General features: G+C 38.9%; 1 protein-coding gene across 7 annotated transcripts in view; it reads left to right on the top strand.

The window, feature by feature from the left end:
- Positions 1–15,601, top strand: part of R3HCC1L (R3H domain and coiled-coil containing 1 like) — an 87,342-nt gene that overhangs the window by 53,302 nt on the left and 18,439 nt on the right. For all 7 annotated transcript variants that reach the window (XR_012326955.1, XM_033841619.1, XM_073794096.1 and 4 more), the window contains one exon: positions 722–2,529. Coding sequence is in view for 6 of the 7 variants with exons in the window: in XM_033841619.1 (XP_033697510.1) it covers positions 736–2,529 (1,794 nt within the window). In the remaining variant the exon portion in view is untranslated. The remainder of the gene's footprint in view (positions 1–721; positions 2,530–15,601) is intronic.

Genomic DNA, 15,601 nt, shown 5'->3' with positions numbered 1-15,601 from the left:
ATTGTCAGGGAGTTACCAGTGAGTTGTCCCATCACATTCCTTGGCCTCCACCCTCCTTTATCCTACCCAGACCCATTTTATTGCTACTAGAAGGAAGAAAAATTTATAGTAGGTCACTTGATTAAATAGTGTTAATAGAATGATGACTTTCTCTTTCCCACTACCTGTTTCTTTCCTAAAAATCATAGTGCACAAGCAGCATCTTCTAGAAAGCAGTCCATGATTAGTTGTCTCATTTTCTAGCCCACATTCAAGTTACTCTCATTCATATGTTACTCTTAAAATCATACTTATGTATATATATTTATGTTGAACAAATGTGCTTTTAGGGGTTCTCCTTGAATGTATTCTTCAGTGTAAATTTTGAGCTCCTAAGATGGTTGTGTTTTATGAGTACCTGATAGCCTGTAATCACTTTTCTCATCTGTTTTAATTCAGCTGAAGACAAGGCTACTTGTTAAAAAGTAGAGAGGACTTGGAAGGTAGAGGAAAGAGGCTATATGGATAAAATTCATGGGCTCATGAGTTATTTTGGAATTTACTCTCCTTAGTTGCTTACCTGATTGCATTAATTATTTTATGGCAGGTTTTACTTTTTTTTAACTTAAGGGTTTCTATAGGATGGATTAGTAGGCCCTCTACCTAGTCTTTTAAAATCTCTTGGCTCAATACATTGTAATTAGTTTTTGGTAATTGAATCTTTCTCTCTTTTTTCTTGCAGATTGAGGGGGTGCCATGCAGCGAGAAGCAGAGAGATGCAGAGTTCGAGTCAGGAGGCCTGACATGGCACTTTATGTACCCAAAGCTCGAAGGGGCATAGTAGTGCACAAATCAGGTGATGAGGGAAAAAGCTGTGGTCCACCTAACTCCGTGGTAAAAGAAGAACAAAAGGACGATTCTTTCTCTCAAAAGGGGATCATTAGAGACAAGCGTGAGGCTCAAAGACTAAGTATTAATCCAGATAAAAAGGAACACAATCATAGGGAAGGAAAGAAATCTTCAACAAAAGTTAAGAAAGATGTGTGGCTTCAAGAAAGAAATAAAGATAGTGTTTGTACTAAGAGGGCAACCACAGAATCCAAAAAAGTATTATCCCAAGGACATCAGCAAAGAGTCCCAAATCCTGGGATTATACCTATCATACCTTTACAAAGACATTTTAAACCAAAGAAGGTAGAGTGTTTGGAGGTTGAAACCAGAGATGTGACAGAACAGGATGGGTTGCTTCAATCTCAGTCTTGTTCAGAAATCAGTAAGGCTCAGGTTCCAAACAAACCATTCCAAAATGTGGAATTCTGTGATTTCAATAGGCATGAACTAAATGGGGAAACATTTGAAGATAGAAATTTGGAAAGCAGAATGGAAACTGATGCCAGGGTTGCAGAGATACTATCCCAATTTCCTGGAGATTTTAGTTCTGTGGTGAAACCTGAGAGTATGATTGCACCAGTAAAACCAAGCTCTGATTCTGGAATTGTACAACAAGGCATGCAGACATCGGGTGGAATGCTGAAGCGCAGCAACGGAGGCATCACCACTGATTCTGTTCCTGGAAGTCCAGTTGGTATCATTGATCAGACTTGCATAGACTTGGATGCTGAGAATGTTGGTGATACAGCCAACAGTACAGATTTCATCTTGGGTCAGAAAGGTATAGATTCCATTCCTGAGACTATGGGTCACATCTCTCATCAGATGACTACAGTCAGCAAATTAGAGAGCATAAATGGCATTTTTGATCCAACAATGATTAGAGAGTGTGAGGAGAATGACAGCACTGCTGATGAGTTATGTGTAAAGTGTGAATCTTCTGATACAGCTGTCCTTGCTCATGAAACATATACAAATAATGGATCTAAGAGTGTAGGTGACATTACCAATAAGACATGTATGATGGACATTACAGATATCATATCTGATCAAATAACTGTAGTTGCTGTTAGAGTAGCTCATGAGGCCTGTAGCAACACAAGTAGTTTCTCAGACTATTTCGAAATAAGTGCAGATACATCCCCTCTTCATGTAGCTAAAAGGGGGAATGACACTGAACATTTCAGCAACCTGACTGCTTGCTCAGATATTTATGCTGAGAGTGTTTCATCTAGTTTCACAGAGTCAACAGGAAAGTTGATAGAGAGCTTGTCAGATTGTGCTTCCTCCTTACCTGTAAAGAAGATTGCTGGTAGTAATTGTAACACTTTTTTGGACTCTGAACTCAGTATGTTAAGTGGGACAAAAGTATTTTCAGACAGTGCTTTGGGCAGTGATCAAGATTGTACTGGTGATATAACAGAGGCATTGCATGAACTTAAAACTGCTGAAGAGTTCAAAACAAAAGAAGAAGATGGCTCAGAGACTACAGAATTTGGTGTAACCTTTCCTGATATAGAATCAGTGTCTGTGGAAACATCCATGGAATCGAAAGCAACTGATATGTCTCACACAGAAGCAAGTGCTGCTACTGAGGAGAGCTGGGAGTCTATGTTTAATGATGATGGTGACTGCCTGGACCCACGTCTTCTACAAGAGGTATGTTTTAGTGGAAACTGGTTGGCTCTTAGGTGGTTCATCAATTCATAGGACCTAGGATTTTAGGGGTAATTTTGATAGACATATTTATACATTCACACACATTACATCCAATGTAACAGTTTTGCAAGAAACTGTTAGGTTGGCCAAAAAGTTCGTTTGGGTCTTTCCATAATATCTTACGGAAAAACCTGAACGAACTTTTTGGCCAACCCAGTAATAGGATTGTAGATTGAGAAAAGAATATCTGATAGATCTTTAAGAAACAAAGCATACAGTGTTGAACTATATCTATTATAGCCAAATCCTGAGAGATCTTACTGAATAGGTTAAAGATGAATTTAATGGATTCTGGCTAACTGTTGAGAAGATACAGAGGGAAACTTCTTCCAAAGGGCTTTTCTGTGTTGACAAGATGTATTTCACACTGGCCTATTTGAGGGGAGAAGAATAATTTATTATTCATATTTATTTTATTTTTCCAGCAGATGTTGGAATGATGTTAGACACTATAGAGGGAAGGGAAGGGTGTAATAAAGGAAGGTATGATTGTTTTTTTAAGGAGTTTGTGCTGAGTTGAAGAGTAAATGATTGTTGAATATGCTGGCTAGTTAGAGTTCATAAATACAAAATGTTGGATTTGAAGGCATCTTAGAAATTATTTAGTTCAATTTTTTTCATTTTCTTAGTTTAGACATTCCCTCTTCCAGCATTTAAATTCCTTACCATAAATAAGAATCATTGGTTTTGAATAGTAGAATCATTCCCCCTTTTATTCCTTACACCTTTGCCCAGAAGGGGAAAAAATGATTTTCCCTATAAAATCTCCAGTTTTGTAAATGGGGAAATTGAAGGTTAATGGTTGTATCTTTAAGACAAGCGGAATCAGTATTTCAATCTACTTCTGTCTTAATCCAGTATATATGTTCTTTCTACCAGACCACTTCCTCCCCTATAAAATAGTTTTGTTTGAGTGACTCCATAGAGCCTTTTAAATACTAAGTGATGAGTCTTTTGATTCTGAGAGTTGAACCAGAAGTACAGAAAAATGTTCACAAGCATGTATAAAAGAGACACGTGAGACTGAAGAGGGCAGCGCATTGGACAGAATTGACTTTCCAGTACCATGCGCTTCCTCCTTATTCTTAGGAGGTGTTTGCATGCACATTTGTACCACAGTTAGTACTTCTTATGGGCGAGTCAGGAAACAGCAGGTCTTAAACATTTCTTAAAAGAATATAGAGCAGAAGGCACCTACAAATTAACATTCATGAATCCTTTGAAATTGCATGCAGACTTTTGTAGGTAAGTGCAGTTTTTCATAACTTTTATCGGATTCTCAAAGGTGATAGTTCCCCAAAGTATGGTCCCTGGACCAGCAGCATAAGCAGCACCTGGGAACTTGTTAGAAATGCAGACTCTTCAGCCAGGCTGTCTTTATGTTTATGAGACTGTCAAGTGATTCTGATGCACATAAAGTGAGAATCACAGCTCAAAGACAACATACAAACTTAAATTATATCAAGATGTGAGTGTGGTAACCAGAAGTGGCTGTCAGCTCATAATCAGAAAGCAAAACACTGTTCAGCAGAGGTTTTAGACCCAAATCAGGCTAAGATGTACTAATAATATGGTAAGTTAGGTGAATATAGAGACGTTAATAAGGATCCAGACATTGGGAGAAGGCCTTAGTCTGGGGAAGGAAGCAGTGTTCTTAGGAGTTGGCAAAGGGACTGCTTAAGGGGGTAGGAGAGCACAGGTGTACGTGGGAGAGAAGAAACAGCTTCCTACAAAAGAAGGGCATGGGACACAGAGCCTTTTGTACATGGTAGACCAGTAAATATTTACTGAATGGATGTAGGCAGTAGGGCAGAGTTGCTTTCTGCCTTTTTAGGTTAGCCTCCAGGAGCTTTCAAGACATCATTGCTGCCGGAACTTGGATTCTGTGTGGTAGGTTAGGGATATGGCTTCTGTATTGGCGGGAGGGAGGTTTAGGTGTGCAACTCTGTTGTTCAGCTCTTAACACTGTTTAGGTGCAAAAGAATTTAGGCAACTGAGTCTTTTGAGAAGCATAGTAATATAGCCAGAGGACACTAGCCTGACCTAAAGCTGGGAATGGCAGGAAAACGGAGCAGGTAGTGTTTTAAGCTGAAGACAGCCAGTGCCTGGGTATTGCGTTTGTATATCTTCTGAGGTGTTTGGTAGAGATTGGAGTCTGTGTGGAGGCATGAGGATAGAAGAGAGCAAGAAAGAAGTTGGATTGAGAATGCAAGTAATGGATCCAACTCCAAGCTATTGCCTCCTGTGCTCTGGGTTTTAGAAGATGTAATAATAATAATGTTATTAAAAGATGTCACAAATCCAAGAACATTAATAGCTTTGGTGACTATTACTCCTAATTTATTATTTATACTGTTCCAAATGTACGTTATTAAAGGCTAAACCAGAGTGTCTGTCTACCTTGAAAACTTTCCAACCAAAGATTTTTGGCTCTTTTCCCAGCTGGCCTGTTTCTTTGTTGACAGTGGCTAGCCATACAGGTATGCCTAGTACTTCTAATAGGCAGGGAAGTATGCTCTAGAGCAGGGTGTGGTAGCCATTGGCATGTGAAGCAGTTTCCTGTGACATTTGAACTTCTGAAACTGCCTGAAGGGTTTAGGTCATTGTTGAGCTCCCAGAACTGCAACTCTTGATGAGTCTCCAAAGATTACACATCTCCTAAAACCGTGGTATGGGATGCCCAGAAATTGAAGTTGACAATTGATAAAGAAAAGGATGTTGGCATGACTTCTTTTAACCCTTTGAGATCTTGGTACCAGCACACAGGAATTATTGTTGTCTAGATAAAACTTCCTCTGCTGCCTCCTGTACTGATCAGCAAACCTATTGGTAGGAGGGTTAGTAAGATACCAGCAGCATAACATTGATGTTGATAGACACTGACATCTGGTCCCTTCACTGGCCATTTCTGGTCCTGATGTGTGTTTTTAGATAGCGGTAAATATTTAGGTAGGAGTTTCCTTTTGTTATAGAAGGTTGCTAACAAGGTATGAACATGGAAAAGAGAAAAGGAACACCATTCATTCCCAAACCATCTTCCTTCTGTGTGTGCCTACTCATGTTCATACTTCATCAGTGGTATCTTTCCATCTGGTCTTCCCAATCATGCTGGGAAGACGAGGAAATCCAGATATGTCTCCTCGGCTTTCTCAGTCTTCCTCTTGACTAAAATTTAATCTGCCACAGTGTTTTCACTGTTCAGTCTGGATAGCATCTTCCCAAGAATGCCAGCATCAGTTTGCCATATTAACCTTTCTGTACTGTCTAAATAGGAGCCAAGTCCAAGTTGGTTCAGGATATTCACTTGGTCCCTGCCCATATATTCGTGTACCATATGTTACTATTCATTAGAGGAAACTGGAGCTCTCAAATTTGTCCTCTGGCACTGGGGTCAGTAAGTGATCATCTGACATGCTTCATTATTGTAGCTTTCTTTTTTCTTCCTTTGGTTCTCCTTTTCTGCATTCTTATTCACTTTTGCCCTTTCTTCTCTTTTACTGTGCCTTAATCCAAAGCTATGGCCATGGCTTTCTCTCATTGATGATAATCAGTGATATTGAGATGTTGCTGATACCTATTCTAGAGAAATATTTTTTTTAAGATTTATTTATTATTTATTTATTTTTGGCTGCGTCAGGTCTTAGTTGCAGCACGTGGGATATTCATTGAGGCATGCGGGCTCTTTCCTTGTGGTGCGTGGGCTCTTCGTTGCGGGCTGTGAGCTTCTCTCTAGTTGTGGCATGTGGGTTTTCTCTTCTCTAGTTGTGGCACGCAGGCTCCAGGGTGCATGTGCTCTGTAGTTTGTGGCACGCAGATTCCAGAGCGAGTGGGCTCTGAACTTTGCGGCATGTGGGCTCCAGTTGTGGCACGCGGGCTTAGTAGTTGTGGCACGCAGGCTTAGTTGCCCGGCGGCATGTGGGATCTTAGTTCCCTGACCAGGGATTGAACCCGCATCGAACCTGCATTATAAGGTGGATTCTTTACCACTGGACCACCAGGGAAGTCCCTAGAGAAATCTTTAGATGGCACCTTGAATGGCATTCTACTCATTCTGTGTTAATAAATTTTATGAAGTCAAAGTTTGCATTTCTGGCCTTGGTTTCTTGATAAGGTCAGTGGAGGCATAGCCTAGATATATTAGATAATTTTATTTGCAGATAGGAAACACCACTGAAGACATTATCTACTCTTATATTTAATGTATAAAATGTTATGTAAAGCAACTATACTCTAATGAAAATTAATTTTAAAAAAAGTTGGAGTTTAAAAGTCTGAATGTATCCTTCTGCTGTTGTAAAGGATTTATGCCCAAAGCAGTATAGAAAAGGGATGAAAGCCATAACTTATGCTGTATATTATACACTGTAGTTTTATTATCTTTTAAGGGAACTCTTTTTGGATGTGTTAGAACTTAGGTCATGAAAAATTTGAAAAGGCTTGAAATACTTTTAAAAAAATAGTGTTATTTCCCTATTTGCCAAAGATAGGAAGTTAAATGGGTGAAACATTTTAATTCTAGCTTTTGATTTATTCACATTACCATGGACAAACATGAAAAATTTATTTTCTTCAGTTTCTACTGAAGAGTAGAAACTGAGTTAGTAAGCAGTTAAGTAGCTACAGGGTAATAGTGGAAGAGAAAATAGAAACAAAAGGTTTGAATAACCTAACCTACATAATTGAGAATTAGCTATATGGGTTAATTCTGTAAGTAATTATGTAAATAGACATGGTGATATTTGAAGCAACCGCAGTAATGTTATACCATTAACTCCTGGTCAAGTCTCTGTTGTCCATGTCCCTGTAACCCCCTGATATCCCTAATATTTAAATTTGTTATAGCCACAACTATAGTTTAAAATGGTTTATTACGTTTAATTAAAAGTACCTGGGGCTTCCCTGGTGGCGCAGTGGTTGAGAGTCCGCCTGCCAATGCAGAGGACGCGGGTTCGTGCCCCGGTCCGGGAAGATCCCACATGCCGCAGAGCGGCTGGGCCCGTGAGCCATGGCCGCTGAGCCTGCGCATCTGGAGCCTGTGCTCCGCGACAGGAGAGGCCACAACAGTGAGAGGCCCGCGTACCGCAAAAAAAAAAAAAAAAAGTACCTACAGAAGTGTTCTTATTCCTACCTTCCAAGATCAGAGGCAGGATTATAACATAGGCCTTGAACAATAAGGACTAAGACCTGGAACTTTAACCTGTCTAAGAGAGAAAACTGTACGTCTTTTTTAAAAAAGTGGAATGTTAGCATTGAAAGGGACCTGTAACATAATGTTTTATGTTTACCTCTTGCTTTATAGCTAAGGCAATTAAGGCCCAGAAAGGTTGTTACTGACCTAGCTAAGGTTAGTGCCAGAGTTGGCACTAGAATCCCAGTCTCCTGGTTTCTAACCCTGGGCTTTTTCCATGACAGTAAGCCTTTGCCTCTACCTAAAGCTCTCAGCCAATCAACAGACATTGTACAACCGTACTGTGCCCAGCTCTGATATTGGTGATATGAGGGATAAAAGAGAAGGATAAGAATGTTTAAGGAGTTTATAGTCTTGTGGAGCTGATGAAACTTATTCTCAGAAATGTCTGGAAAAAAATAAAGAAGTATTCTATCTCATTGAATTGAAAATGCTGTTGATTGTGAAATATATCATTATTTTATGTATCACTAAGAAAGAAATTAAACTTTTACACAATGCTTACCCTTTAGAATTTTAATTTTATACATATGGAAAGAGCTCTTAATTAGACATAAATTTTTTATCACATGTCATCTCTTACATAAAGAAAATGTAGGTGAAATAAATTGGTTCTCATTTCCTAAAACTTTGTGTTTATAGTCCAACTCTTTCTAATGATTTCTTTTTTTTTGGAATTAGAACCCAACTGTTCCTTTTTCTTCCTTTTTTTTTAAATTTAATTTTATTTATTTTTTTTGGCTGCGTCGGGTGTTAGTTGCAGCACGTGAGATCTCCATTTGAGGCATGCAGGATCTTTCGTTGTGGAGCATGGGCTTCTCTTTAGTTGTGATGTGCAGGTTTTCTCTTCGCTACTTGTGGCGTGCAGGCTCCAGGGCACGTGGGCTCTGTAGTTTGTGGCACCTGGGCTCTCTAGTTGAGGCACGTGAGCTCAGAAGTTGTGGCGTGCAGGCTTAGCTGCCCCATGGCAGGTGGGAACCTAGTTCCCCAACCAGGGATCGAACCCATGTCCCCTGCATTGGAAGGTGGATTCTTTACCACTGGAACACCAGGGAAGTCCTAATAATTTTTTGACTCAGTCATTGATACTGATGTCTTTCCATCCTGTTGCCATCTTCTGTTCCATCAACAACTTTGATGATACAGCATTTCTTAAAAGAATACATAAAAGAAGCAAAAATCATTGTTGCTGGATTCTTAAGCCAGCTTTGCACTTATATAGGGCTATTCTTATATTCAGATTTTCTTCCACCCTGCTGACCACCCTTTCTGCAAATTTTGGTACTGGTGCTTTTGGTGCTCATTCATATTCAGACAAGCAGTGACAATATGCATGATTAAGATGCATACTGGTGTTGGAGATGTTAAAATGTGCATCTTAGAACTGATGAAATACGGTATATATCCAACTGCCAAGGGTTATGATATGGTAGTATAGGGAATGGAGAAACCATCAAAATAGAGTCAATAGGGAACGCTTCAAGAGGAGATGAAGATTGAAGCTGGTGTTAAAAGAGAAGGATCAGGAGCAGACAAGGCATTCCAGGCTGTGAGAGCTTGTAAAAAATATGGAACGTTCCCAGGCTTAGGTCCTGAATTTGTCACTATCAGAAGTTTAGATGATCTCTTTTGAAATTTTGTTTTTGTTGTTGTTGTTTTCCTTTTATAATTTATTAAATTGGATTTTCTGCATGATTTATGTAGCCAGAACAATTAAAGTTTATTGGCAAAGGGAAATAAAAAAAGTGTCATTTTCCCCCAAAATTTCAGAATGCCATCCAGAATCATTTAAAAAATATGTATTTCATAAATCAAATTCTTATTGATGGGGGCTCTATGTAGAATCAGTCTCGATAAGCATGCATTTGGACAAAGTAATTAACTTGGGGCATGTGCATTTTATTCATTCCACAAGTATTTTTTGAACACCTAGTTTGTGCAAGGTAACGTGTGCAGGGGGGGAATATAGGGATAAATATGACACATCCCTTGTAGTTGAATTATAGAATCAGAATATTGATGAGGAGACTGAAACTCCAGCCTTTCTTTCCAGCCTTACTCCCTGTATTAGTTTGCTAAGGCTGCCAGAGCATAGTACCCTAGACTGACTATGGCAAAGTACCACATAAATTTGTTTTCTCACAATTCTGGAGGCTAGAAGTCCAAGATCAAGGTGGCAGCAAGGGTTAGATTCTTCTGAGGCCTCTCTCCTTGGTTTGTAGATGGCCATCTTCTCCCTGTGTCTTTACATGGTCTTCCCTCTGTGTCTGTGTCCAAATTTCCTCTTTTTGTAAAGATACCACTCAGATTAGGGTCTACCCTATTTTAACTTAATACCTGTTTAAAGGCATTATCTCTAAATACAGTCATTTTCTAAGGTACTGGGGTTTATGGCTTTAACTCATGAATTTTGAGAGGACACAATTAAGCCCATAGCACTCCCCCAAGCCCTCACATTATTTAGTGTAACCACACTGAACTGTTTAATGAATACCACACTCCTTGCATGCCTTTGCACACTTCTGCCTATGGTACTTTTCTCTGTATAATTTCTTTACTTGGGCAGTGAACGAAACAAAGTTCCTTCCCCTCTATCCACTGGTAATACCTTCTTCATTCTTATAACTTTATTACATATTAAAATTCTTTGTTCAAGTTCTTTCTCTAATGTTATGTTCAATGTACATTAAATGTTGGTTAGGTGGTCAGGTTGAAGTTGGAGGAAGAGACAGGTCTTATTAATATAGGGTGTTATACAGTGAGTACTGTAAAAGTAGTGCAGATGAGGTAAACACTGTAGAAGTCTAGAGGAAGAGTCAGATTATACATGTGACCAAAAATAATGTGATCAAAGCAATAGGCAGGAAGAAGCAAGATGTGTTTAGGCATAGTATTACTCTTTGGTTGGAATGTAGCATATTTTAAGGGATGACATGACATAAAGCTAGAAATGTATATATTTTAGTACACTATTAATGAGGTAATAAATTACCACAAACTACTGTCTTAAAACAACACAAATTTGTCTTTTACAGTTCTGTAGGTAGAAGTCCAAAATGGGTCTCACTGGACTAAAATTAGGGTATTGGCAGGATTGTGATCCTTTCTGAAGACTCTAGGGGAGAACCCATTTTCTTACCTTTTTCAGCTTCTCCTACACGCTGCCCACATTCCTTGGCTCATGGCCCCCTTCCGTTTTCAAAGCCAGCAGTGGCCAGCCAAGTCTTTCTCATATTGCCTCACTCTGACACACTGACTCTTCTGAAACAATTTGCTTTTAAGGACCCTTGTGATTATATTGGGCCCACCTAGATAATCCAGCATTATCTCTCTATTTTACAGTCATCTGATTAGCATCTTTAATTCCACCTGCTACCTTAATTCTCCTTTGCCATGTATCATGTTCATAAGTTGAGGGAATTAGGACATGGACATCTTTGAGAGGCTGTCATTCTGCCAACCACAGGTAGGTTGGGTCCAGGTTATGAGCTTTAAATACAGCCATTGAAGATTTTTAATCAAAGGAATGTCATGATCAAAGCAGTATTTTGGGAAGTTTAATCTATAAGCTATATGGTGTCTCGAATATAGGACTGGAAAGAAATCAGCACCCCTGAGTTCTTTTCAGCTTTGCCATTGATCCTCCCTCCATCCCTCCTTTCCTCCCAGAACTGCTTGTATCCATAAATCCTTAATCAGAGGGAATTAGTTGTCCTGAACATTGATATAGTCACCGTTTCTGATTCTGTTCACTGTAAGGCCATTTCATCATGTTACGGAAGGAATACTAGACTAGCGGTCAGGAGACCTGAGTTATGATTCAAACTTTATCAGTAATTTGATTTGTAACCTTAGGGATGTCCTTTAGTCTCTCTGTGATGTAATTTTCCATCCTTATAATTGGGATAACAGTAGCAGCTGATCTAACATGCCCATCTGACAGATATAAATATAACTTTATCCCAAAATAATGTAGCATATATTTATTTTTTGTTTGTAGAGAGTAACTTGTGACTTCAGAACTTTTTGTTTTTCCTTTTGTATCTTGAAGAACCTAGTATCAAACAAAAAATAAAAAGCTCAGTGATCCATGCCTAGTTGACCTTCTGCTCTCTGCACCCTTTTTGTCCCCTTCTACAAATGGGAATCAGGCAATTATGTCATAGCAAGTCAGGTACTTTTTTTTTTTTAACATGTTTTTTGGAGTGTAATTGCTTTACAATGGTGTGTTAGTTTCTGCTGTTATCACAAAGTGAATCAGCTATACGTATACATATATCCCCATATCCCCTCCCTCTTGCATCTCCCTCCCACCCTCCCTATCCCACCCCCTAGGTGGTCACAAAGCACCAAGCTGATCTCCCTGTGCTATGCGGCTGCTTCCCACTAGCTATCTATTTTACATTTGATAGTATTTATAAGTCCATGCCACTCTCTCACTTCATCCCAGCTTACCCTTCCCCCTCCCCTTGTCCTCAAGTCCATTCTCTAGGTCTGCATCTTTATTCCTGTCCTGCCCCTAGGTTCATCAGAACCATTTGTTTTTTGGTTTTTTTTTTTAGATTCCATATGTATGTGTTAGCATACAGTATTTCTTTTTCTCTTTCTGACTTACTTCACTCTGTATGACAGACTCTAGGTCCATCCACCTCACTACAAATAACTCAATTTTGTTTCTTTTTATGGCTGAGTAATATTCCATTGTATATATGTGCCACATCTTCTTTAACCATTCATCTGTCGGTGGACACTTAGGTTGCTTCCATGTCCTGGCTATTGTAAATAGTGCTGCAATGAACGTTGTGGTACATGTATCTTTTTGAATTATGGTTTTCTCAGGGTATATATGCACAGTAGTGGGATTACTGGGTCATATGGTAGTTCTATTTTTAGTTTAAGGAACCTCCATACTGTTCTCCGTAGTGGCTGTATCAATTTACATTCCCACCAACAGTGCAGGAGGGTTCCCTTTTCTCCACACTCTCTCCAGCATTTATTGTTTGTAGATTTTTTGACGCTGGCCATTCTGACTGGTGTGAGGTGATACCTCATTGTGGTTTTGATGTACATTTCTCTAATTCCTCCTGTGTGTCTTTGGAGAAATGTCTATTTAGGTCTTCCACCCATTTTTTGATTGGGTTGTTTGTTTTTTTGATATTGAGCTGCATGAGCTGCTTGTATATTTTGGAGATTAATCCTTTGTCAGTTGCTTCATTTGCAAATATTTTCTCCCATTCTTTTTTTTTTTGATAAATTTGTTTATTTTATTTTATTTATTTTATTTATTGCTGCATTGGATCTTCATTGCTGCATCTGGGCTTTCTCTAGTTACGATGAGCTGGGGCTACTCTTCGTTGTGGTGTGCAGGCTTCTCATTGTGGTGACTTCTCTTGTTGAGAGCACTGGCTCTAGGCACGCAGGCTTCAGTAGTTGTGGTGCAGGGGCTTAGTTGCTCCGCAGCATGTGGGATCTTCCCAGACCAAGGCTCGAACCTGTGTCCCCTGCATTGACAGGCGGATTCTTAACCACTGTGCTACAGTCTTTTCGTCTCGTTTGTGGTTTCCTTTGCTGTGCAAAAGCTTTTAGGTTTAATTAAGTCCCATTTGTGTACTTTTGTTTTATTTCTATTTCTCTAGGAGGTGGGTCAAAAAGGATCTTGCTGTGATTTATGTCAAAGAGTGTTCTGCCTATGTTTTCCTCTGAGAGTTTTATAGTGTCTGGCCTTACGTTTAGGTCTTTAATCCATTTTGAGTTTATTTTTGTGTATTGCTTTAGGGAGTGTACTAATTTCATTCTTTTATGTGTAGCTGTCCAGTTTTCCCAGCACCACTTATTGAAGAGGCTGTCTTTTCTCCATTGTATATTCTTGCCTCCTTTATCAAAGATAAGGTGACTGTATGAGTGTGGGTTTATCTCTGGGCTTTCTATCCTATTCCATTGATCTATATTTCTGTTTTTGTGCCAGTACCATACTGTCTTGATTACTGTAGCTTTGTAGTATAGTCTGAAGTCAGGGAGCCTGATTCTTCCAGCTCTGTTTTTCGTTCTCAATATTGCTTTGGCTATTCGGGATCTTTTGTGTTTCCATACAAATTGTGAAATTTTTTGTTCTAGTTCTGTGAAAAACGCCATTGGTAGTTTGATGGGGATTGCATTGAATCTGTAGATTGCTTTGGGTAGTATAGTCATTTTCACAATGTTGATTCTTCCAATCCAAGGACATGGTATATCTCTCCGTCTGTCAGTATCATCTTTAATTTCTTTCATCAGTGTCTTATAGTTTTCTGCGTACAGGTCTTTTGTCTCCTTAGGTAGGTTTATTCCTAGGTATTTTATTCTTTTTGCTGCAATGGTAAATGGGAGTGTTTCAGATTTTTCATCTATTCCTATTCATTAGTGTATAGGAATGCAAGAGATTTCTGTGCATTAATTTTGTATCCTGCTACAAATTCATTGATTAGCTCTAGTAGTTTTCTGGTAGCATCTATAGTATCTTGTCATCTGAAAACAGTGACAGTTTTACTACTTTTCCGATTTGGATTCCTTTTATTTCTTTTTCTTCTCTGATTGCCGTGGCTAAAACTTCCAAAACTATGTTGAATAATAGTGGTGAGAGTGGGCAACCTTGCCTTGTTCCCAATCTTACTGGAAATGGTTTCAGTTTTTCACCATTGAGAACAATGTTGGCTGTGGGTTTGTCATATGTGGCCTTTATTATGTTGAGGTAAGTTCCCTCTATGCCTACTTTCTGGAGGGGTTTTATCATAAATGGGTGTTGAATTTTGTTGAAAGCTTTTTCTGCAGCTATTGAGATGATCATATGGTTTTTCTCCTTCAATTTGTTAATATGGTTTATCACATTGATTGATTTGCGTATATTGAAGAATCCTTGCATTCCTGGGATAAACCCCACTTGATCATGGTGTATGATCCTTTTAATGTGCTGCTGGATTCTGTTTGCTAGTATTTTGTTAAGGATTTTTTGCATCTATGTTCATCAGTGATATTGGCCTGTAGTTTCCTTTTTTTGTGACATCTTTGTCTGCTTTTGGTATCAGGGTGGTGGTGGCCTCACAGACTGAGTTTGGGAGTGTTCCTCCCTCTGCTATATTTTGGAAGAGTTTGAGAAGGATAGGTGTTAGCTCTTCTCTAAATGTTTGATAGAATTTGCCTGTGAAACCATCTGGTCCTGGGCTTTTGTTTGTTGGAAGATGTTTAATCACAGTTTCAATTTCAGTGCTTGTGATTCGTCTGTTCATTTTTCTATTTCTTCCTGGTTCAGTCTCGGAAGGTTGTGCTTTTCTAAGAATTTGTCCATTTCTTCCAGGTTGTCCACTTTATTGGCATATAGTTGCTTGTAGTAACCTCTCATGACCCTTTGTATTTCTGCAGTGTCAGTTGTGACTTCTCCTTTTTCATTCTAATTCTGTTAATTTGAGTCTTCTCCCTTTTTTTCTTGATGAGTCTGGCTAATGGTTTATCAGTTTTGTTTATCTTCTCAAAGAACCAGCTTTTAATTTTATTCATCTTTGCTGTCGTTTCCTTCATTTCTTTTTCATTTATTTCTGATCTGATCTTTATGATTTCTTTCCTTCTGCTAACTTTGGGGGTTTTTTTGTTCTTCTTTCTCTAATTGTTTTAGGTGTAAGGTTAGGTTGTTTATTTGAGATTTTTCTTGTTTCTTGAGGTAGGATCGTATTGCTGTAAACTTCCCTCTTAGAACTGCTTTTGCTGCATCCCATAGATTTTGGGTCATCGTGTTTTCATTGTCATTTGTTTCTAGGTATTTTTTGGTTTCCTCTTTGATTTCTTCAGTGATCTCTT

The sequence above is a fragment of the Tursiops truncatus genome, chromosome 16 (assembly GCF_011762595.2).
Source record: "Tursiops truncatus isolate mTurTru1 chromosome 16, mTurTru1.mat.Y, whole genome shotgun sequence".
NCBI classification, from domain to species: Eukaryota; Metazoa; Chordata; class Mammalia; order Artiodactyla; family Delphinidae; genus Tursiops; species Tursiops truncatus.
The sequence above is the reverse complement of the archived record's forward strand: the minus strand, read 5'-3'. Positions and strand labels throughout refer to the sequence as shown.